Source organism: Polistes fuscatus, unplaced genomic scaffold (assembly GCF_010416935.1).
Source record: "Polistes fuscatus isolate 324 unplaced genomic scaffold, CU_Pfus_HIC Scaffold16, whole genome shotgun sequence".
Lineage (NCBI taxonomy): Eukaryota > Metazoa > Arthropoda > Insecta > Hymenoptera > Vespidae > Polistes > Polistes fuscatus.
In genome coordinates, this window is record NW_025113064.1 from 2,699,268 (window position 1) to 2,724,044 (window position 24,777).

Below are 24,777 nucleotides of genomic sequence, written 5' to 3' on the forward strand. Positions count from 1 at the left end.
GAAAGCTGTCAATATGAATATTAATTAGCTAATCTGTAGATTAACTGATTTGCTCTGTCAACGTGCGGAATCAAAAGTTTTCCGCATTTTATCAACGTAATGTACACATTAACGGTTTTCCGTAACGTTACAGAAGATGTCCTTGCTGTAGAAATATCTTTACGTCAAACAGCAATAAAACAATCCCTTTGTATTGAGCAGTGTTTCAAAAAATGTGCACATACAAATCTAAATTAATAATAAATTAATAATAAACCACAAATAGGTGTGCTTGTCGTAAGAACCAATTGTTATGTAATTCAAAGTAAACAATTTAGATTGCACCATTAAGTAAGCATAATTTGATCATATATTTGCTTCAAACCGTGCACTGGGAATCGTCTCTGATCGTTGATTTACAATTATTTATTTATTCGGTTAATTGTTATGTTTGTTTTGTGTATTATAATCATGATATTATAATCATGTTGAAAATATAAGAAAAGTAAACAAGTAAGAAAATAAAATTAATGTAAGTTATCTAATATCGATATAAGAATAATTCCAGTCACAAGCATCTGTTTCAATTATAATTTTATCAGGCAATACTTTCAATAAATGACATAAAGGGTTATTTCTCTCGATATTAATTTGAACCTTTACGGTACCATTCTTAACAAGAATATTTCTATTATAAGACAGTGTATTTGGTAAACATTGCATTGGTTGTGGTTCCCATTGACCTTTATTGTTACATATAACTTGATCTACTTGTTTGGATTGAGAATTTCCAATTTCTTGATAATTGTCACGACAACTCAATTTAGCGGTGGTTCCAGGCAAAACAGGTGATTTGCAAGATACCCATTGACCATTTAATGTACAATCAGCGTTTGTTGATGCTGAAGTCAATGGTTCGCAACGTATTTCTAAAATAATATAAAAATTATTATGAAAATGATTAGTAAAGAATTGTCGTTATAAAACAAAAGTTTGTAATCTTACCAGTACAAATTGGAATATTTGACCAGTTCCCTTCTTCATCACAAAATACATCACCGGAACTGTTTAATTGGTATCCAGAATTACAGGTATAAATTAAATGAGACAAAATTGGTAATTTTGCACCCTCCTGTAGATTACAACAATTGCTTTGTTGCAATGGGCATTGGACTGTACGTAAATGCCGATAACCATTTGCTGGTTGGGGAGGTACTGTACAATAAATTTCTTCGTATTCCATACTTGAAGCGGGTATGAACATTAAGAAATCTGTGAAACGAAACAATCGTTTAAGTATTTGATCATTTGTCAAGTATGTATCCTACAAGAATCATACAAACTAATAAATAAAAGTATTTAAAAATAAAAGTTTCTTTTACTTTCATCAGCTTGTAGATTAATGCGAGAATCAAACGTTCACCAATTACTGTTTGTAATTGATTTTTTCATGATGATTGTTTTATTCGTTCATTATAAATAATCAAAGACGTATTATATAAATCTTACATAAAAACTGTTTTCTGATTTCTTGGAACAAGAAGTGTCGTATATTCCGCTGATTGAATAATTTATTAATCTATTATTATTTAGTGACGCAATCCTAACCGCATTTGTTCGTTCGAAGAACCCACCCAATAAATTCGAGCTTCAATTGTTTAATAAAAAGTCGAGAGACCTGGGGGGATTCGAACCCAGGATCTTCTGCATACCGAAAGAACGCTCTACCACTTGAGCCACGAAGACTTGTTTTATTAATCTATTATACATATTGTATTTTTGTTTTATTTCATACAAATACTTTCAATGTATCAAATCAAAATTTTTATGATAAGAAAAATAATTTTCTTTTATATACACCGTATATAAATATAAAACACGTATACCGATATGCAACATTTGTAAGATTCAGCATATTTTTTATTAGATTTTATTTAAACAAATTGATATTAATATATGTAAGAATATAACATATCTTGAAAATAAATGAACATATTTCGAAAATTAAAAGTATCCTTATAAATAGATTTATAAGTGACGCTTGGGTTTTCCAAAGTCTGATAACCTTTTTTTAAAATGATTGCGGAGGTTAACGTAACGTTATCGCGAATATATATATATATATAAGCGTGTCTTAATTTTATAATTTAATGATTATAAAATGAAAAATACATTAAGGAAAATAATCAAATTATTTAACATACAAAACATTAACTGAAAAACTTATTTGTTAGTAAATGCTTATCGTGTTATAATCTTATAAAATTTTGATGGAAAGATGAAAGTTAGATGCAGTTTAGATTAACGTTTATGTTTCATAAAATTAATTTTGTTGTTAATATATCGATTTTTATACAAACAATTAATTATGATTTTTGTATTTAGAGGAATGCATTCTGTATGAAATCTTTGCGATATATATTTAGTTTTTTTTTAAAAAGAAGAGAATTGTATTTGAAAGATTTGTTTGGAAAACCCATACAATTGAAGACATCTGGTCGTACCGTTTAAATATTACGTACAGTAAATATAGATTATAGTTCTATTTCTGTTCATATTTAATATCTTCTTTGTTTTCAATCGTATTAAAAAATTTTAAAAAAATAAGTACATTTTTCTAATAATGAGGAGATCTAATAGTTGAAATAATTTTTTTCTCAAGGTTATGTAAAATATATATAAATATAAAAAAACAAATGTTATGATGATATTTATATATAGTGTACGAAACAACGAATTAAAATGACTTAAACGAACATATCATTGCGATCATTTTTTCTCATGTTATTCGAATGTAAAAATAATTCATTTATTCATCTCTAATATATCTCTGTTATTTTTTTATATAAATATAGTACGAAAAAATGATTAATACGAAACTTTCCTGGCATGAAAAGGTGCATACGTTAATGCCTATTTCTTTTGCTTACGCAAGAAAATAGAACAAATTTCAAGGTCATCTAAATTTTATGATATGAAAATTATCACTGATCGTATAAAAAATTGTAAAAATCTTTTCAAATATAAAATAATATAATTTAATTGTATTACTTACAGCCAAATGCAATTGAAAGTAAACCATTCCTTTTCACGATATCCATAATAATCAAAAGGAAAAAATAGAAAATAAACTTTTAATTTGAAATAATATTCAAAGAGAAGTTTCGTATCGTGTTGTTCACCATAAACTTAGATTCACTACTGATCCGACGACAATTTTATTCGTTTACTGTTTTTTTTTTTTACATGATATCAATACACGCGACCTATAAGTCTCATGATTAATATCATTAGATTAAATGAGAAAAATAAAAATAATTGTAAGAGAATTATTATTATATATTATGATACACCAAATTAGTTTAAATTTTTTACTCGATGTTATTATTTTGTAATAATCAAAGCATATCACATATGACATAATTACAGTTTCATATAATAAATAACATTATATTTCTTTTATTTCGAACTATTGATTTATTAATCAATTTAGATTCTCATTAAAATGATTCCAGATCTTACTACTGTTCGGGTTATTGAATCTTTTGAAAGGAATTCGTACTTTGCGTCGGGGTAAAGATGGGGTGTCGTGCTTGGGCCTTAAAGGGGGCGGGGATATTTAATTTTTTTTTTTTTTCCATTTTTTTGAAACTTTTTCAGGCGAAGGTATCATATTTCAGGAATATTCTGTGAAAATTTCAAGTCGATCTGAGAAAAATTGACGGAGATACAGCGTTTTTAGTATGCTTAATATTACACAAAAAGGATTAAACGAGCTGAAATCAAAACTACGTTTCAAAGCAAAGAAGGTCGGGTTAGACATAGATAAGAGCAACAACGTATTCTGGACACCTCTGATGACATTTCCATAATGTACAGACCCGGAATTGACGACTCTATGCACGTAAAAAAAATAATACCTCCTTATTTATGATGAATTTTGAAATTTCTCAATGTCAAACTTTATATCGATTTTCTCACAACTTGCTTTTAAAAGTCGGTGGACACCGTCACTCAAAATCTACTGAACCGATCGATTTGATTTTTCGCACCCTTTTTCTACACATATTTAGCGAGGTAACGCTGTCGAGTTTTTTTTGTCTTTTTAATTTTAAGTATTTTTTATAAGGGCTCAAATGTTGATTTTTTGGTCGAAAATCGGGTTCTTGACTTTAGAATGTCACCAAAAATCCAAAAAGTGAAAAAAACATTTTTTTCTCGACAGGGCTACCTAGATAAACTTATAAACTAACAGAATAGCTTGGGTTTTTCTGTTTTCGATGATCCAGTCTTGAATTCTGATGTCCACCGCAAAACACGTTTTTTTCGCGGCGCCTGACAAAAGTTGCTGCCACTGGCTCAAATCTTTATATTTTTTCACGAAAATTTCACAGAGTATTCTTGAAATGTGACTTGACAATACCCCATTGGAATAACATCATTTATATTACCAATTTCTTCAATAAAAATTCATAAAAATATGCCATTTTTCGATCGAATTAACCCTACCCCCCCCACTCTTAAGTCCGCTCTGGACACGTACTTACTTCAGTTCAGGACTGCTTACTATTAATGTAAGTTGCAATTAAAATTGATGACAAAGTGGATGATTGCAACAGCGAAAGTTCGGCAGCGCTATTGGATACAAAAGTTCACACAAATACGAAACAGCCAATCATACAGTTTATTTTAAGCATTAAAATAAAGCGTTTCTTCGCTTATAGGAGAATTCACTGATAATTGAAATTGAAAAACGGTTATGTACCATCACCAAAAAGAAGAGAATTATCCGTTAATTTCAATTGTAAAAATCTAACACATAGATAAATTCATGCTATAGAGAACTTTCTTAACCAATTTACGTTGATAGAATATTGTTGAACGGAAACCGTGTTATAAGAGTACCGCGTTATAGGAGGACTGTCGCAATTTGGATTCCGCGTTATATGGAAACCGCATTATAAAAATAACGCGTTATAGGAGGGTCTACTGTAGACATTACAGTTAGCTATCCAGAATGGAAGTGCGTACGTGTCCTGCCCATCCACACAGTCCAATGCACGACTCCCCACCCACTCCCCACCATTACCTCGCAAGCCCTTGCACGCCCACGCAACTCCACTAACGCCGCATCTACAAAAACAATTTTGCGCGAAGTACAAATTCCTTCCAACGGGTTAAATAACCCGAACATTATCTAAATCGCATGAAGAATGTTAATGTTGATGAGGATATCATTGTATTTATACTTTGTATTTGTACTTCATTATTATAAATCACAAACACATGCGCACACTCATCGTAAACACGATACAAAATCAGAACGCGTCCGCTGGTCCTTTCCGTTGCTGATATACTGGGTCTTTCACCTAACTCGACCACCTAAAATATTTCGCTTATTTCGTACGATAGAACAAAATGTCAGAAGAAATAAATATTCTATTCGAAGGCGCCGATATAGTGAAAGGCCGAATTTTTGTTTCGAAGTCATTTTTGGCAGGTTATCAAGGTCATCGTATTTTTTTTAAATTGGACTACATATTTATACTAGAATATTCTTATAGCTTATAAAAAAACGAATCCAACGATGTACAGCATGACGATCCTTAGGTGATCTTTACCGATAAAATTGTGAAATGTTTGTCAGGAATTTCAGTACGCGCTCGAAGGACGGTAAATGAAGAAACAAATGCAAATCAACGTGTAAGACACTCATACGAGCAAAAAATCTTCTCATGTACAAGAGACAACATTTCACAATTTTCTCGGTAAAGGTCACCCGATGGTCAACATGTTGTACATCGTTAGATTCGTTTTTTTATAAGCTATAAGAATATTTCTAGTATAAGTATACAGTACCGTTTAAAAAAAATACGATGACCTTGATATCTCGACAAAAATGGCATTGAAAAAAAAATTCGACCTTTCGCTATATCGGTGCCTTTGGAATAAAATATTTTATTCCTTTGATATGTTTTTTCCTATCTTACGAAATAAACGAAATATTGTAGGTGTAGTGGTCGAATTAGGCGAAAGATTCTGTGTACTCATTCTCCCCCTCTATCATCATTTGTTATTTCCTCGTATTCTTAATAGAAGTTTCTCTATCATTCCCGTCCATAAACATTTTAGATTCTTATCTATTTACGGATCGAGAATATTCGGAAGGTTTCGATACGACCGCACACATCATTATCTCAAACGGTGTCGCCTGGCAACCAAAACATACTCTTAAGCAACACATTGGTTATATTTACTTTCATAACAATCTTTTTTCACACATACAAATACATCATCTCATTGACTCATCTCGTTTGACAGTATAAATTTAATATTTCAATAAAGAACAACGAAATAATGAACATTTCAATTGCATCAACAGAAAAACGACATAACCTTCTCTACTAATCTAATAATATTAATTATTAATTTCTATGTATATTTTATCTATATATTTATTTATATTTATTTGTATGTATTCTTTCTTTTGTTTTCCTCTTTTTTATATTTTAATTTTATTTATTTATTTATATTTATATTATTCTATGTACACATATAATATTTATTTATTTATACTTATCATTATTATTATGTATCTTTTTTATACTTATTTAAATTTAATTACTTATTAAATTAATTTGTTTATTTATATTTATATTATTTTATTATCAGTATTATAATTATACCATCTTTATATTATCTTTATCTTTCCATATTTTTTTTATGTAACAATGGGTTATCTCCGTAAATGTTTAAATAAACGAAATAAACGAAATATTAATATAAAAAGTATATATTTACTAAGTGATATTCCAAACCTTCAGAAATATAGTACGAATTTGTTTAAACGGCTCGCGTTCATTCGACGTCTCGATTAACCGAAATCCTATACTTACTTAAAGTTATCGAATATCTTGGTTATTTGTTGTCTTATGCTAATTAATAAACACGTATCTAGTCGAGTCAAGATGTACAGTAGGATTTTGATTTATCCCCGTTAACTGTTCCTCGAACATTCTAATTAATCGAGTTCTACTTTACATTGTTAATAATTGCTCACTAAAGCAAGAAATACAGTGACTCACGAAAATATCTGAATATCTATTTGCAATAATATATTTTATTCGTTATAATAAGTATATTATAGAACACTTATACTGACATATTATTAATATAGAGATATGTTCTGGTCCTTAATTTTGCAAGAAATTTCATCTTTTTTTTTTAAAACCTCAATTTTTCAAATTCTGTTATTTTTTATTGTTTTTTTATTTTTTTCTTTTAAACTTTGTTTCATTCTAAACTTAATTCCGAGCTTCGCCTGATGGGCCGAAATTTCTTACTATTTTTGTTCCTAATTGAAAAATTTTTTTTTTATTTTTTTTCGCAATTTAATTTTGTTTTTATACTAATTGTAAGCTCAGACATTTTTCAAACTTTACACACGTGTTAGGGTTTATAAGAACTATACATTGCGCCCTAGAAATTGGGGCATACAGCCAACTGTTTCTAAGAAAACGATAGTAGAAGTTTCGTAAACACTCTTATATACCGATTTATTTAATTATTATAGTTTCAAATTTTAATATGGGTTATGGGCAGCGTAACAAATAGAATAGCTATTTCATATCAGCGATGTATCTCGCGGATCGAGTCACGACAATCAGAAATTTGTTTCCTTGAATTTATTTTATTTCTTTATTTCTTTATTTTTTATTTCTTATTTTCATTATTGTAAAGTTTATTTTACTTACTTTATTTTTCTTCTTCTTCTATTTTACCTGAAATATGTTATATAAATTTTATCGAGAATATAATAAAAAAATGCCAAATTACAATCACCAGTAATATTTTTTATTTTAAAAATTAAATTGTTTATCTCTATTAACAATCACGCTGACTGACCCGAAACTTTTCAAGATTCCGGTGTTTAATGCCAATTTAACACGTTTCAATCTTTTGCTACGAGATAATTTGTAGTTGGTCTTCTACAAGTTATTTCGTAGTTGGCAGTCAATATGTAAAAGAACGAAGTGTTGTAGAAAATTAATCTAATATCCCTAATACAATTAATATTTCGTTGATATAATTAAAATTCTTGGTAACAATTTCTTTTAGCATGCTAAATTGTAGGTATATTGTTACCGTCTTGTATATAATTATGTTTTTTAAAATATACGAAGGCTTCTGGTGATACAAATCCAAATTTAAAAGTGTTCGCAACATATTTGTCATCTATGAAAAATCTACACTAATCAAGTTTTTGACATTGAAAAATTTATTAACGTTTGTTACTTGTTACCTAATTAATGTAATAATAAAATTATCAATTCTGTATATATTTACTGTCTTACAAATGTTTACATTGCTAAAATGTATTTAATAATTTGATAGTTTAATTGTAAAAATTCGTAGGCATGGTCTTAAACATATTTTTTTAAATTGTCAAATATATTCCATTTAGCGATTGTTGATCATAAACCAAATGATAAATGGTCTAATTAATAGTTAATAGCACAGTATTTGTAAACGATTATTAAAATATTTCAAACTATATAAATTAAAATAATCATTTTACAGAAATAATGTACATGATACTTTTTTGAAATTTCAAGAATTTGCAATTTAAGAAAATTATGTTAAAGTCGCCATTAAATTTACCAAAATTTATATTTTTTATTTTTGTTCTTAAATGTACACAAAAGTGTACATTTTTATTCATTTTTAAAAAAGAATTATTTATTATTCTTTCAAAAATACCCAGAAGTTGTTATTAGTCTGAAGCCTCCAGGCTTGCGTTACTTCTTTATGATATCTAACAAAATGAAGTTATATTCATAAAGTACATTATTTTCTTTAAGAACAGTGACACATGCATATGTGTGTGTGTAAACTGAGTTATTTATTATATTAAAATTTGTCAATGGAGACAAAAGTTTCAATCATTTTCGTGTATGTTCATTGATTTCCAAATCATTTCATTGTCGAAAAATCTTTCATTTTTTAACATAAGTATAGTAAAGAATAAAAAACAAGTTAAATCATTTTCTTTTCGCTTTAAAAAATTTCTCGCTCTGTAAGTAAAAAAAATTTATTATAATGCAAAATGTTCTATTCAGATAATAATTCTTCTAAATTCAAATAAAAAGTTCTTATTCACCTTTACTAATCTTTTCAAAGAATGTTTTTTATTTTTCGCTAAGAATTCAAATCATACACGAAAATTTGATAAAAGAAATTGTTTTCTTTTTACTGAGGCTTCTTGGACCATCCTACATGGGTATAAATGTAGCCAAGTCGATCCATATACCTATATATAGTTTGATTGGTAACTTTTAATGCATCCATAAAGTGAGCAGTCGTCCAGGAAGGATTTTTTGCTATTAATTCCGATAAAAACAGCATACGTTCGTCGTCAGTTACGACGTTTAATGGATATATATTAGGGTACGTAGATTCATATTGAATGAAAAGTTTAAACCAATAATTAACTGCCGCAAGACATACGTTAGAATACTTAAAATAACCCAACGACAGAAACTCCTCAACAGTATTTCTAACACTTATGCCCCATTTAAAATTTATCCACAATTTTTGCAGCACATCTCTTAATTTCAAACACATGTTTAATGATGTTCAACAGAAAACATGAAACTCATAAATAAGAAACGAATCTTTATATCCAAATATTAAAATAACACTTTATATGAATGTTTAACATTGCTTAATTAACAATTTGGTCTTATTTGCTTGGGATCGTAGATGACTTTGAAATATTACAAATCAGAATAAATATAAATAGTTCGTACTGTTGTGTAGATTTGATTTGATAGGAGGAGTCATTGTTAATAGCACTAATCAGAATTTCTCAAAATACATAAACAACAATATCTTATAGAACTATATGACTCAATCATTAATGATGAAATATTATAAATGATTGATCAACAATCGTAGTTGAATCGGGCAAGAAGTGATTCTACGTGTAAAAAAAAAAAGACAAATATTTGATAAGACATTTATTATGAAGAAAATCTCTTTTGAATCTTGGACAATTTAAAATAATTTGATTGTCGTTCTTCTGACCGAATATTTTTATACCAATTAATATTGATAAACATGAATATTAATATTATTATAGAAAATGGCACAGAGTTCGTTGCATATCAGAGCATAACAGTTTACCTCTATTAGTTTCTTATTAATAGACTACGAATATTTATGCAAATGTATATTTTTGATGGAAGAAAATAAAGTTGTTGAACTTGGATAGTTTATTACGTCATTTATATACATCAAAAATGTGTATTTTTTATTTTGCATAATAAGACGTTTCGCCTCATTTTCCATACTAAATTAACGCAGTAATAGAACTGTACCACAAGAAAGTTTACTCCAATATTTCGACTGAAAAATTAGCGAAACTAAATTATAATAGTTCGGGTAAAGGGCCAATAATACCCTTTTTCAGTAGTTGAAACAAATAGCCAGCAAGATCAAACAGCTTAAGAGCTCATGGAAAGTAGGCAAAACATATTTTATCAAAGTCCAAATTTCGTCTAATCAATTTCTCATACCTACCATATATTAGAGGAAAACTAACTAAGCTCGGTAACGATTCCTATGACATCACTCAGGTAGCAAAGGTGTAAAATTTAGACCAATTTTAAAAACATTTTTTTAAGGCTGATATTTGGATATTTTATTATTTACTATTATTATTGTTCAAAAAAAAAATAATGGCAGACAATTATGACGATTCTAAAGTTATCGCAGACACTTTTGAAAAAAATATCAAATTTCTAATGTATCTTAACAAATATGAAATTTTAATATATTATTTATTATAGTATTAGGAGCTTACATTTTATGCGTCAGACATTGTTGTGCACTTCCGTACTGTGCACACTCTTGAGCACGCGCTTCCTCATTCTGCTAGGAAAGAGAATACAATCCCTTTCGACTTCCACCTTATAAGGGTGGAAGAAGTTGATCCATAAAAAATATGCTTCAATTATAACTAATTGAAGATATATTTAATATTCGTTATACAGCAGATCAGCGTGGTACTTAGCCCTTGTTCCACTTATCTGCTCTACTCTCTTTCTTACTAGTAGTAACCTTTGATTTATACTAACTAACTGAATTTGTTTATAACAATTGAATCAACTGACTAAATATGACACAACTGAACTGAACGTGGATCAACTGAATCTGAATCCACCTAAAAAATCTGAGTACGGATCAACTTACTGAAATTACTGAACTTGGATCAACTAGTTATAGCAGTCTTCACCTGCTGCTTATAAGTCTTTCCCAACCAAAGGGCACCGGTATGACCTCGGAGAAAGGATAGCTGCCGAAACTATCCAAAGAACCTTCCAAATTTGTCATTATATTAAAAATATTTTCATAAAATACCTATAGCGAAAGACTAATTGTACAATAAAGAACATATTTGATTTTATTTAACCTATTTGCATCTATAAGCAGAATATTCCAACATGACAACTGTCTCCTAGCATCGAGCACAGATTATTCTGCAAGCTTCAATTTTCTTTTATCATCAGGCACGAAAAATTCTACGTATGACAGAGTTCGCAGAGAACGTCATTGCGTTCTTAACAAATTTTACTTTTATTAATCATTGTGGAGATCCATCTAACTGTCGTTAAGAATAAATGATGTCAATTTTCTAACTAATGTTATGAGTAAACAGTGTCAATCTAAATCCAAATTTAAAAAGACCCTTATCTTATAATCTAAAACATTTAGTTGTCCCAATGGATTCCAACTATTTTGACGATTTAGATTCAAGTGTAGAAAAAAGATACACTCAAAGACGTATCCATCATTTTTCATCAAATGATGACAACGAAGATGATCAACGCAGTAGTTTGGTAAATGGAGATTTTGTATGGAAACCCCAAAATCATATATCGATTGTACATAATTTTTCAGACAGGAGCGGTGTATAATTGCAAATACACAAAATCTGTCAAGAAAAGAAATTTTTGAATTATTTTTTAATAAAGAAACTAATTAGCAAAATAATCTCAGAAACAAATAAGTATGGAGCAATTAACGCAGATTTTGTACCAGTTACAAACGACAAACTAAAAACATTAATTGCTTTAAACATTTTAATGAGTTTAATTCCTAAGCCTACTATTCAGAGTTATTGGACAAAGTTGTAATACCCTGTAATCGATTTATCTGTATTACAATAAATTTTCATTTTACCAATAATAATATTTCCAACCCATTAATAAAAATTCGAGAAATTTTTGATATAATAATCGATAAAATATATCAATTGATGAATCATTAATGCAATGTAGAAGTCGTTTACATAATATACAATTTATTCATCTGAACTAAACGAGCGAGATTTGACAATAAATTTTATAAATTATAAAAATATATAACTTTATATATAATAAATATATAACTTTACAATATTTGTAAGAAATGACAAGACTGGATCTGCTAGCAGAAATATTGTAATAAATTTGTTGAAAGAGAATAGACTACTGTACAAACAAAACTGTTTGTTTATTGATAATTGATATAATTCATTGACTATATATCGGAAATTATATAATGTGCAAACAAACGTATGTGAAACAACAAGAATGAATAAAAAAGAAATGCCTTAGAAACTAAATGTCTCCAATTTGTAAAGACAGAAATTATGTATTTTCCACATCAGATATTGCGACTATAAAGTAGAAAGATAAAAAAGATGTTGTTTTATTAACAACTATGTATACTTTAGATTTAGCCGAAATGAAAAAAATGAACATATATACAGAACAACAAATTTCAAAACCATCAGTAGTAATACATTACAATAAGAATATGGATGAAGTTAATGATGGCAATCAAATGTTAAACAAATTTCACACTATGCGAGAAGATGTAAAAGAGCCTATAAAAAATATTTGTTTACTTTATAGACATGATGTTATATTATTATTATATAAACAGTTATATAATTTTCAAAACCAATAAAAAAAATCGAGCTTTCCATGTCTACAAGCAAAGATTAGCCCAAAAAATTATTGAAAAATATTTAGCAAACATAAGAGTGAAAAAGGCATCATCTGTGAATTATTCATTAACACAATATATTAGCTAGAATTTTCCTATACGGATACCTCCAACACTAGCAAGAGGATAAAAATATCAAAGCGATACGTTGAATGTTTATCTATGTTTATTAAAAAAAAACTAGTTTTTAAATGTGATGTTTACGATGTAACATTATACATCGATCATTTTAAACAATACCATGTTAAATAAACTTCTTAAACTATTCTAAAGTCATTTTTTGTAAAATTTAACTATGCACTGTAGAACATTTGTACTGTAGAAGTTAACAAAAATAACAAAACTGTGATACGGGTCAATCTTCAGTTGAATGACGCTGATGTCTGAACACAGTAATTTAAGTAGAGTCATGATGAAAATGGGTTAAACAAAGTAATGTGGTTTTTTAACTATAATGCCATATTCTGCAACTGCAGGAGTCAGATCTTCCATAGTAAGCATATAACGTCTATCCTTTCCTTTTGTTTTTGTGTTTTGATTAGCACCGCGTGTTTTACCATGTTGAAGAGCGTCATTAGCAATTTCCGATATGAATTTTTGAGCAGCTAATGATACTAAACGCACTCTGTAATTTAACATTAATGAATAACGATATATTGTGTTATTAGCTGTTTTTTTAATATGTAATATATTATTTGCATTTTATTATCTAGTAAAATTTGTATATTTACATTTTAGGGTCAGTAGAATTAAAACCAGCAGTGTGCAAATAATGTTCACTAATAGCGTCAGGTACCTAAAATAATAAATAATTAATAATAAAAGAGATCAAATAATATATAAAAAATGAAATGAAATGTTTAATATTTTTAATACCGTTGGTGTATAGTCTTCTAATTGTAAAAGGAAATCAGAAAGTGGCTGACCAGCTTTTTTTGGTTCTTCGTTTGTGTACATTGTTGGAATATCTCTTTCAAAATTTTCTGCCATTTTGTTTTAGTTTAAATAATTCTAAAAACATTAAAACAAAGTATTAAATAAGAAAATTATAATCTGAAATTAAAAGAGGATGACATTTATTTAAACATTGCCAGGAAATGTTGATAATTAATAAATATATTTATGTATACAGAGTGACTCACAAATCATAATCAGTAAAGATTATTTTGATATTAACAATCCGTTAGAAAGTGTTTTTATCAGATATTGAATGGTTTCAAGATTGCTTTAATTAACTTTTTATGCCTATCTGTTAAAAAATTTCAAAACAAATTCAGTAAGTACCGTAACATTACGTTATTTTCGACCAGACTATTAATAACAGAGCTAATAACAATAATTTCGACTAATCATTCGTGAATCACCCTGTATAACGATTATTTGATTAAAATTATTATTAAAAACTTGTTGTATGTGTTCTAGAATTTATGAAAATCCTAACCTACAATATATATCCTTACACCATATATACATATATATATATATATATTTAAATATATTTGTTTGCTAGAAAATTTACAAAAGGTCGTGCCGTTTATTTTTTCTCTTTCTATGCACTCAAGTTTTACTTTTCTTCTTTGTTATAACACTTTCCTCCTCACTTTGATGCATAAGACTTGCGTACGATTGTAAGCACTAACAAACTGTGTAACGTAGAGATTCGGGATAGTAATATTTATTCTCACACTGCACGACTATATCCTTGCTCTGATTCGCACGTTCAATGTCTCTGGTTATTTTTCCCTAGGTCATCGATCTTTACGAGATATCAATACTAGTTTTAAATACTACCGCAAGTTGTCGCTGCTCACGTCACTAGATGATAGGAACTTTCCATTGGTCCCTACAAACATATTCGTAATTAAAAGCAAATTGAGTGACATCTGATATTCAAATCCAAAATACGTAAGTAACATCTATGAAAAAAAGAAATGACAGTTTCCATGATGTTATTCTCAGCAGATATAACCTCTAAAGATTTTTAATACTATAACATTGAAAAGGGTAAATATATTGTAAAATTTTATTGTTTAGTTTCTAGTTACTATTTATAAATATCAATGTAAGTTAATACTCGATCTAATATTGTTGATGTGCAGATCTAATCTCATTAATTTACAATTTTACTCTATTTAAGATATTCTAAAATAAACACTATTTCTCTTCATCTTACTTAAATATAAGTATAAAGTGTCGATATCTATGTTACAGACAATGTATTTAACATGGGAATTATATACAATGCCTGAAACATGTTTTGATCAATTTATAAAATGTCTGATCATTATAAAGAATGCCCAGAGGATAGTATTCAATGTATTGAATCACTCTGACAAGGAAATTTAAGTTTCGGTTAATCTATAAAATATGTTTGAGTTAACCATGTTTAGAACACATGGGGAGGGTTGGAAATTATTTAAAAAAAAGTTCTCAAGCTATTAAAAATGAAATAAGCCAACAATGATTGTGAGATGACAGAGATAAGAAAACATCTATCAGAATAAAAGAATATGTAAGAGCGATAGGCAGAGTAGAAGCGATGATGGATAAAGATAAATGAATGTCTCCTCTGTTGTTTTTTTAGTAAAAATCAACAAACAGTCATTTATAATCACAATTAATAATAAGTGCCATTTATTGCAGCACTTGAAATTACGGAGTTGACCGGTGGCTCTTTTTTAAAACACATTTGGCTTTACAGTTCTTTTCTTATACCCCTGTGACCTTGATACACCACTATTAAACACATTTGTTTTTACATTTCCTTTTTTATACACCTGTAATCTTAGCACACTGTTAAAAAGTACCACCTTCCTCAGAGAAATAAAAATTGATTTTTCTCAAATGTTATCCGCTTTTGCAGTAACAATAGCTAAGTCTAATAATTTTTCAGAGCACAAATGTATTTCTGCGTGCATGTACTTGTGCTTGAATTGTTCATGTTCAGAGCACAGTGCGTACAGGTCCTCATCAACACTCTTCGTCATGGCTAGAATATTGTTTGGAGATTCACGACTCCTGTCAACGTTAAAAATTGATAGACGAACCATCGCTTCCAGTTCAACTGGAGGAAACTTGTTTCATGTTCGCTTCAATATTTTCCTAATCTGCTTTCCAAAACATTCACCTGCACTTTTTCTGTTGTTTTGAATAGATTCCAAATGCAAGTCAGATATTTTAATTCAGCCCCTTATTTTGTCAGTAGGGTTTAACAAGTGGTATATTATTCATTTTTCACAACACGATGCCATGTTGGTTGGATAGATCGTTCCGAGTTATCAATTGTCAATGTTTGTACCAAGTCTTCCTCTGAACGTATACAGTCAACTGGTTCAGTGGGAATACTGATGGAATTAAGGCCATATACTGCTTGTGAGCCGAACATAGCTTCGAATGGAGATTTTCCTATACCTAAATGTACTTCATGGTTTTTCTGAAACTGCACAAATTTCAGTCCCGATGGCCAATCTCGGGTGTTGTTTTCTACCATCCATGTAGCCAATATAGATTCAACGTCCCTGGATACTTTTACCACTAAACCTTGCGGCTGGCTACATTGAAGTTTTCCATGGACTATATTTACCGAAGCCCACATTTCATGCAATTTCGTTATTACAGAAATTACAAATTCTCTGCCATTACCAGACTGGAGAATAATAGGTATCCCGAAAGTTGTGTAAATGTCCAAAAGATGACTGGCCACTTCTTCTGCCTGGTTCGTCTTCAAAGCTCGTATAATTACAAATTTGGTTTGATAATCTTGATGTACCATGATGAACCGGTAATCATTGTAACTATGTAATTGCATATCAATGATATCAATTTGCGCTCTAGAAAAACAAGTAGAATGCAAAACAGGCCCTGTAACTAAATTACGTTTGGGCGTAATGCTCTTATTTTGACAAAAATTACACAAGCTGAGATAAATCATAACTGTTTCTCTAGTAATATTAAAATATTTGCGGTGTAGTTCTTCAATCATGCGATTCCGTCCTCCATGACCAATGTTTAAATGAGTGCTATGCAAAATATCAAACAGTTCTTCTTGATGTACAAAGAACAAGATGGGTTTTGAAATATCTGTAATTCGTTTAATTAATTTCTCTTTACCACCATCGTTAATAATGTCAAACCGTTCTGAAAGCCAATAATGCATGGGAAGTTTCATTTTTCCCTTACTACTGCTTAAAATATCTTTAGCTTCTTTAACAGCTTCTATTCGATTTTTATACTGATCACTGCTAAGGAAGGTGCTGTTATCTTTTTTTTTACTTATGAGTTTAGTCAGCTTTTGTTCAAACGTTTCCCGCATTTCTTTCACATCCATGACGGTGAAAAGAAAATGTATATTGCTAATTTTATTGAATTATTGAATTCTATTCAAATTATATGTAAACGTTTTAATGTGTCTTAAAAGGACGAATTAATAGTCCAGGATACCAAGATTATGGTATCTGCTGGAAGGGAGGGGGGGATTAATTACTGTACAACAACGTTCTATATACGACGCCTTTATTCCGACTGTATAATTCAATGAAACCGCATGGCTTTCTTGCCAACTCCCGCGCTCTCTATGTCTAGAGATTATTTTCTAAGAACTAAAATTCTCTATTAATAGGGAATATCCCTATTAAAATTAATCCCTATTAATATTAATATTATATAAGTTCCAATTTATACAATTTTTTACTTTTTTATACAATTTATACATTTTTTTTAGTTTGCATACAATTTTTTATTAAATAGAATCTCAATAGGATCTTAATCTATTCCGCCGATGTATCGTCGGAATAGATTAAGTATGTCATGTATGTGTTAAGTACAATGTGTCTCGTTCGGTGATAAGAAGGAAGAGAACGTATAGCGTGAGTGATTCAACTACGGAGGGTTTTTTTAGTGTCGAGTTCCACCGCCAGAGGCGTGGCAGTAGAAGTGTTGAAGCGCCAAAGTTGGCGTGACAAATGTTATGGCCGGCAACACGTATGTGTTTGTGTATATGTCAATTGTCTCATGCTCATTTGTTTATTCGTTCATTTATTCACTCACTCATCTATTCTCTCACTTATTTATTCTCTCGTTCATGTTACAAAACTCTCGTTCATCTAACAAAATAAGTATTAACTGTAAAGTATGATCTTCAATTCATTCGAAAACATAATAATAGGTTAATGCTTTGTTTTTCGACAAAAAAGTGTAGCAGTTCAATACAATCAGTTCAACTATTTCGTTAATTTTAACGTAAAAGAGGTTATACAGGTAATATTTTACATATTTTTAAACAATCAAAATAATAACGCTCTCATTAATTCCCAATGGAGAAAATAAATTGCATTAATGAGTTTAACCGTCTATAACATCGTATAATTTTGACAAATATATATGTACATATATATATATATATATAATAAAATATATATTATAAATAATTTGAGATGTAATATATATAATAATTAAAATATAAGAGATATATAAACATATTCTAAGAATTTATATATAAATATATATTTATTATATATATATGTTTGTATATTTTTGAATTTGTTAAATCTTATTTACATTATCATACATTACAAAATTATTTATTAGAATGATGTAATAAATAATTTGTATATGAATAAGAAGTTTAAATACTTGTTAAAATCTGAATTATATATATCTTTTATATAGAATAATAATATTATCTTATATCCAAAATACTGAAGATAGTGTTGTGAATATTGTTGGCATCTATTTTGCTAACTTTTTGAAAAATTTAATCTTCACAGTATCTTGAATCAATTCGATATTTATCCAAAGTCAAAAATTCTTGAAACTCTTAAAAGTCTTGAATGTTTTAAATTTCTTGAAAGTTTTAAAAATTATTTAGTCTAGAAATCTTAAAAATTTTGAGTCTTGATAGTCTTAATAAAAATTTATTATAATAATTGCAAACCTATATGATCGTTTTAACATCTAACTAATTATAATCGAGTAATACATAATAATATTATTACTTTAACATGAATAAAACAGTAGTAAAAAATACAATAACAAAGATATTTATTGTATAATAATTCAAATATATTTTTATAATATATAAATCTCTCTAATTCCAAATATTAAATAGCACTTTAATGAAAACTAGTCTACGTTTATTTCTATGTCTATGAACAATTCATGTTAAAAGAATATAAATCGCAGCTATATGCATTGTTGATATTCCATGAAGATACATGTGAACTCTGTGATTCTCAATGATTCGTATTATCGTATTAGAACGTACTTATTCTTATTTATTACAACCTTGATATATTATAATCATAATGTAAAGTCATAGTGTTTCAAGAATTCAAAATTTTAAAGACATTCAGAACTTCCGTAATATTGCAAACTCAAGAATTGTAAAAATTACTGAACTCGAATAATGCTCGAAATGATTCAAAGTGATAATGTGTCACTAACTGTACAATAACTACTATATACAATAGAAGATTTGAAGGTCATCGTAAATTTTTTAAATAGAACTATGCATATTTGAATTCTTACAATTGTAGCTTTTTTGAAAATAATTTGAATGGAAAGAAAAATTGATGTGCTGGTTAACACATTGTTGACCGGCAATTTTTTTTTGAGAATTTATCTTATATCACCGGCTATTATTTCATAATTGAATGTGGAAGTAAAACAATATAAATAAACTTTCATAAATTTTATTCATTATGCAACTTTTAATATTTCTTTTTCGTATGATAAACAGCGTAACAGTCACCTATGTGTAATGGTACACAACAACTTTTACAAATATATCTAGTTTCGCTGCGTTTTTCTTTCGAATAGCATACTCTACACGCTTTAGTCGGATTTGTTTTTCTGCTAGTGACTATTTTTTCCAAGATGTGGTCTCTTATTTGTCCGGAAAGCCTGAAGGATGAATCATTATTAGGAGCTGTTTTAGAAATTTGAGAAGTGTCTGGTGCAATGGTGTATTCTTTTGAATCCACAGTTATTCATTCTCTAACTGAGCCGTTTATTTTGAAAGTGGCCTAAGTCCATTTATACTTAAATTGAGATATTTAAGGGTTTGCGTTTCAATGCAATTAAAAATATACGTACAGAATACCAATGAGTTATGCTGCTTAACTGTATCTAAAGGTGTTCAATTTACAGTTCCTATTAAAATAATGGCAATTATTAAGTGAATAATATGCGTTTTCTTACCAAGAATGGAGTTAGGCCACTTTTAAAATTAACAACCAGATTTGTTATAAAATTTGAAGGAACCGAAGTCCATTCAACATAATTTAAGATGCTTCAAATTGAGAAAAAACAATACTCATTTTATTTTATATACCTTTATAACACTTTAAAAACATAAATTATGCGATTCAAAACATTTTGTACAAACATAAATTACAAAACAATTTTCTACTCATCTACATTTTGTGTATGTGAAAGGGATTTAAAGAAATCATGATGTTCCGGTGGTATATATCGTAATAAGTCAATTATGTCCTTGAATTTTGCGGTTATAATTTGTCTTATATTTTTATACAGTGGTGTCAATACAATATTTTCGAACTTTCTTGGTCTACCCCGACGTGGTAATAAATTCAGGACTTTCAAATTTTCGTTCTCATTCATTGATGTCTTATAGAAAATTTTATACGGTTCATTTTTGACAAAACGCATCCAACATATTTTTAACCAGTTTATTGGTTCTCCGTTAGAATTCTTTACCCTTTTAAAAATTGCGTCTTCTAATAATTTTATTGATACAAAATCTTCTTGTCTCATTTCATGTACAATAAAGTTATTATCTTTCCGACACTTTTTGATAATATTGTAATAATCTCGGGAGACAAACTGTAAATTATTTTTTTTTTAATGCCATTTCTACCACACCAAAATCTCTATCATTTGATAAAAACGAATGTCCTAATACTAAAAATCAATGATAAATATCTTAATTTAAGTGTAAATGGACTTAGGCCACTTTCAAAATAAACGGCTCATTTACTACTTCCAATAGAAATTTCTTGTATCTTGTTTTATTTGTTGGCAGATAAGTATAGTACATTTTATATTCATTAAAGAAGGTACAGTTTATCAGAAAGAATGTTCATTTTTTTGGCCATTTTAAATTTTTTCGTAAAATACTGCTGTTCTTCAAATATTGATTAGCAAGATCTATCCCTTTCATGTGCTTATTGTACTGTAATATGCACGTAGGTTTAATTGTATCATCTATAGAATTTTTTGTTCGCTTTCCACTTGATTTCATCGAAGTATCATGAATAGTTGATATCATGCGTACCATTCTTTTATCCTTCCAAGCAATAAGAACAACAGGTCCCTACCGTAAAAAAGTCATTTCTCCTCTGCGTAGACTTTTGAATATTTCTATCAGAACTTTTGACAAGCCACAGTTTTCCCGTATGGTACCACACACTAGTGTTTCTTTTTGAGCAATAGTTCAGCTGTAGAAACGCTGTTATAATAATTTTCTTGGTATATGTGATGCCAATGACCAAGGTACAGTTCTAACGCAGACAATATAGATTCTTATAGCTTTTCGCTTCCTCCCAAATAGATTTCTAAGTTGCATATATATCCACTCTCACTTTTACAAAGCATTCTGATAAAAATTCCATATTTCGTTATTTTTGCCAGGTTATACATTTTAACCCTTTGCGGATTGAGCGCTCTTCACCATTTCGTTCCAGCTGGTCCGCACAGATTTCACTAGTTGCTTATCCGCTTGGTAGCGTTTACTTTGGAAAACATTTATGACCTTACTAACGTAACTTACTAATGATAAGACGTAAGATTGAGACATAGTGGGGTGAAACTTAATACAGAACACAAAGAGATGTCGAGTCACACTCGACATAGGATGCACCAGAATGAAAAGCGATGTCGAGTCACACTCGACATAGAACCGCAAAGGGTTTTAACCCTTCAGCTTTAGCTGAAGCATCCTCTGTATGGTATCATTGCTTCATCTAAAGCTAGCTCCTGTTTGGGTATGTATAAAGACTGAAATTTTTGAATGGTATAATCCAAAAGCAGCCTAATTTTGCAAGGTCTGTCTCCAGGAGATTTATGTTGTGTATTATCATTTAGATGAAAAAATGTAAGTATTTGCTCAAATCGCATTCTGGACATAGTTGTTCGAAATATTGGTGCTTCAACTAAAGGATTCATTGACCAATAATCTCTCCAATAAGATTTTCTGATTTAGCCCATTAATTCTGTAGAATGCCAGATTTCGTACTTTGCCAGTAACATATAAATTCTATAAAAAAATGTTTCTTACTTACTTAGTTAAACTAAATTATGGAGCAAATGTAGTGGTAAACAAAACTTTTTTTTAAAGTCATTTTTTTCTGAGATATCAAGGTCATCGTTATTTTCTTTAAATGGAATGCCTAATTTTTTATTTTAAATTCTAATAAAGCATCAAAGTCTGCATAAAAAACTATCATACTATGTGGGGCCTAAAATGAATAATTGCATGCTTGATGTTACAACAAAAAAAAAAGATATATTAATTATTCTCGATGAAAGAAGATAGAGGGAATAGAAGGGATTGTAAAGAGATCACTAATCATTATTTTTTTTAAGTGATTACATATAAAATGTCTATTTTGTTCATTTCTTTTTTTGGTTTTCCTAAAATCGGCATCGAAGATTTGTTTTTTTTTCTTTTACAAATACACATATATACGTATAAATAAATAAAAATAGCTCAGTTTTCTTTGTATTTCGTAAATTTTTTTTTAAGAAATTGATAATTAAATATGTATAAGAATTTTATAAAGAGTGTGACTGTAGTAATGTTACGAAGAACGAGGATTGAATTTAAACAAACAACAAAAAAGGAAAAAGAAAAAAAATGATCATAATGATATAATAATATTACAATTTATAATGCAAATGAGATATAATAATCATAGCAATTTAGGCTTACTTTTTTTTTCTCTATCTTTTTTACTAGAATTTTTATTTTAATTGTTTTTTTTTTTAAACCCTGACTTAATACAAAATAGATCATGTGGTCCGTAATATCATATGAGTTTGATATGCCTGCTTTATATTTGGTCTTTGTCCTTGTCGTGAAACATTCTATCGCTATTCGATTGTTTATATTATTGGACCTATGCCCCACTCTTGCTTACATCCAATACTCTCGCACATACTTGAAATTTATCTCACTCGCTTCTCACACACCACATAAATGGTATTTGATTTAATTGTTATACAGGTACATGTAAAATTACATGCTCCTCCTTATTACGGTTACAAATATATCGTGCAATAATTCATCGTTAAATTATTTAATATCTTTTAACGTGCTCATATAATTGTCTTGTCTTATAATGAGAAAAATAATCATTTTCATATTTTTTTTTTTAACACACACACACTCCGAACGTAATCATCTTTACAGGCCCGGCGTGACCTTTTGCGGGGCCGGGTTCAAAAATTTTTCGGGGCCTGAATACACATTTAAATCCTACACTTAAATTTTGCAACGAGGAATTATTTATTTACAAATGCTGTTATATAGTATTATATATTTTGTATAAGATGAATATCAAATAATAATACAATTTAATAATAATATTAAATAATTTTTCTCATTTTTTTTCGACGCCAAATCTTTGATGACATCATCAAAATCTGTTGAATTTGTTACTTCACTTTCTATTGACAGAATAGCCAGAGATGAAAATCTTTCTTGGCTTATCAATGATCGCAGATAATTTTTTATTAGTTCCAACCACGAGAAACTACGTTCTGCCGAAGCCACGGTTATTGACGTCGTTGACATAATTTGTAATGATATTAAATTTGGATATGTTTCCGAGAGATTGTTCTTTACAATGTAATTCATCTAAAGCCGAATAATTGGTTTGCGTTATTTGATCCGGAACATCTTAATTTCTTCAAACATTTCAGTTCCGTCGAAATGATTTTTTTCACTCCTTTAAATTGAATTATTGCTACTAAAAAAATGTCTTGCATCTGTTAATGGTATTATTATTCTGTAAAAAGTTAATTAAAATCGGTGTTTTTTAATTGGGTAATTTTCATAGAAAATTAAAAAAAAAAAGAAGCTCGGAGCGAACGCGCTGAACTTGCCTTGCGCCGGCCCTGCATCTTTACAACCCATCTACGTATATTCTTTGTCTTTTTATTCGACGTTGCTAACAAAAGAAAACAAATTTTCGCTTTTATAATTTTTATATTTCAATTAAATTAACCTGTTTGTTGCGAGAGAAGTTACTATTTTTCTTTTAAAATCTATTATTTAACTTGCAAATATAACTTTAAGAAACTTTTTTCATTAACAAGGGGACCTTACACTGGGACCCCCCACAGATCTTAATGAGCTTTGGTATATTAGTAGTATACTTTTAGGATGTTATCGTGGTAAAGGGTTTTTTCAAAATGTGCAGCCATTTTTGAGAAAGAAGGTTTTAAAGTTTTGATTTTTGTTGTATATATGTTTATATTATCTTAATTTCGACTGTCTACTAAGTGGCGTCAGTAGCGTCAGTAGTAGCATTCTTGCTTCTCGTACCGTTAATCAGTGTTCGATCCTTCGTGGGGGAAGTTTTTTTTAATAATTTTTTTCTATCTGTTTTCTAATTTTTTTTTCATATTTCTTAATTTTTAAATATATGCAGGAAAGAGAAAATTATTTATTATAAAAAAATTAGAAATAATAAATTTTTTAACATCCCCTTGTAAGAAAAAAAA

At 28.9% G+C, this 24,777-nt stretch overlaps 2 protein-coding genes and 1 long non-coding RNA gene across 4 annotated transcripts; 1 reads left to right on the top strand and 2 right to left on the bottom strand.

The window, feature by feature from the left end:
• Positions 1-271: 271 nt before the first annotated feature.
• LOC122514938 (sushi, von Willebrand factor type A, EGF and pentraxin domain-containing protein 1-like) lies at positions 272-3,061 on the bottom strand. The gene is made up of 3 exons (XM_043632085.1): positions 3,035-3,061; positions 985-1,251; positions 272-908 (listed from the first exon to the last, which is right to left on the bottom strand). Exons 2-3 carry the CDS (start codon positions 1,241-1,243, stop codon positions 517-519), a joined length of 651 nt encoding a protein of 216 aa, XP_043488020.1. The 5' UTR covers positions 1,244-1,251; positions 3,035-3,061; the 3' UTR covers positions 272-516.
• A 10,119-nt stretch (positions 3,062-13,180) lies between these two features.
• On the bottom strand, positions 13,181-16,815 carry LOC122514941 (transcription initiation factor TFIID subunit 10-like). Of its 2 annotated transcripts, XM_043632090.1 has the most exons (5): positions 15,648-16,815; positions 14,474-14,875; positions 13,909-14,043; positions 13,764-13,828; positions 13,181-13,657 (listed from the first exon to the last, which is right to left on the bottom strand). In XM_043632090.1, exons 3-5 carry the CDS (start codon positions 14,020-14,022, stop codon positions 13,456-13,458), a joined length of 381 nt encoding a protein of 126 aa, XP_043488025.1. In that variant the 5' UTR covers positions 14,023-14,043; positions 14,474-14,875; positions 15,648-16,815; the 3' UTR covers positions 13,181-13,455. The 2 variants fall into 2 exon arrangements, 1 of the variants encoding a protein (XP_043488025.1); XR_006303154.1 differs by lacking the exons at positions 13,181-13,657; positions 13,764-13,828; positions 13,909-14,043 and having other exon boundaries at positions 14,609-14,875.
• LOC122514958 lies at positions 14,874-15,877 on the top strand. Its single transcript, XR_006303174.1, has 2 exons — positions 14,874-15,036; positions 15,244-15,877. It is a non-coding gene; the product is annotated as an uncharacterized LOC122514958 (long non-coding RNA).
• Positions 16,816-24,777: the final 7,962 nt, after the last annotated feature.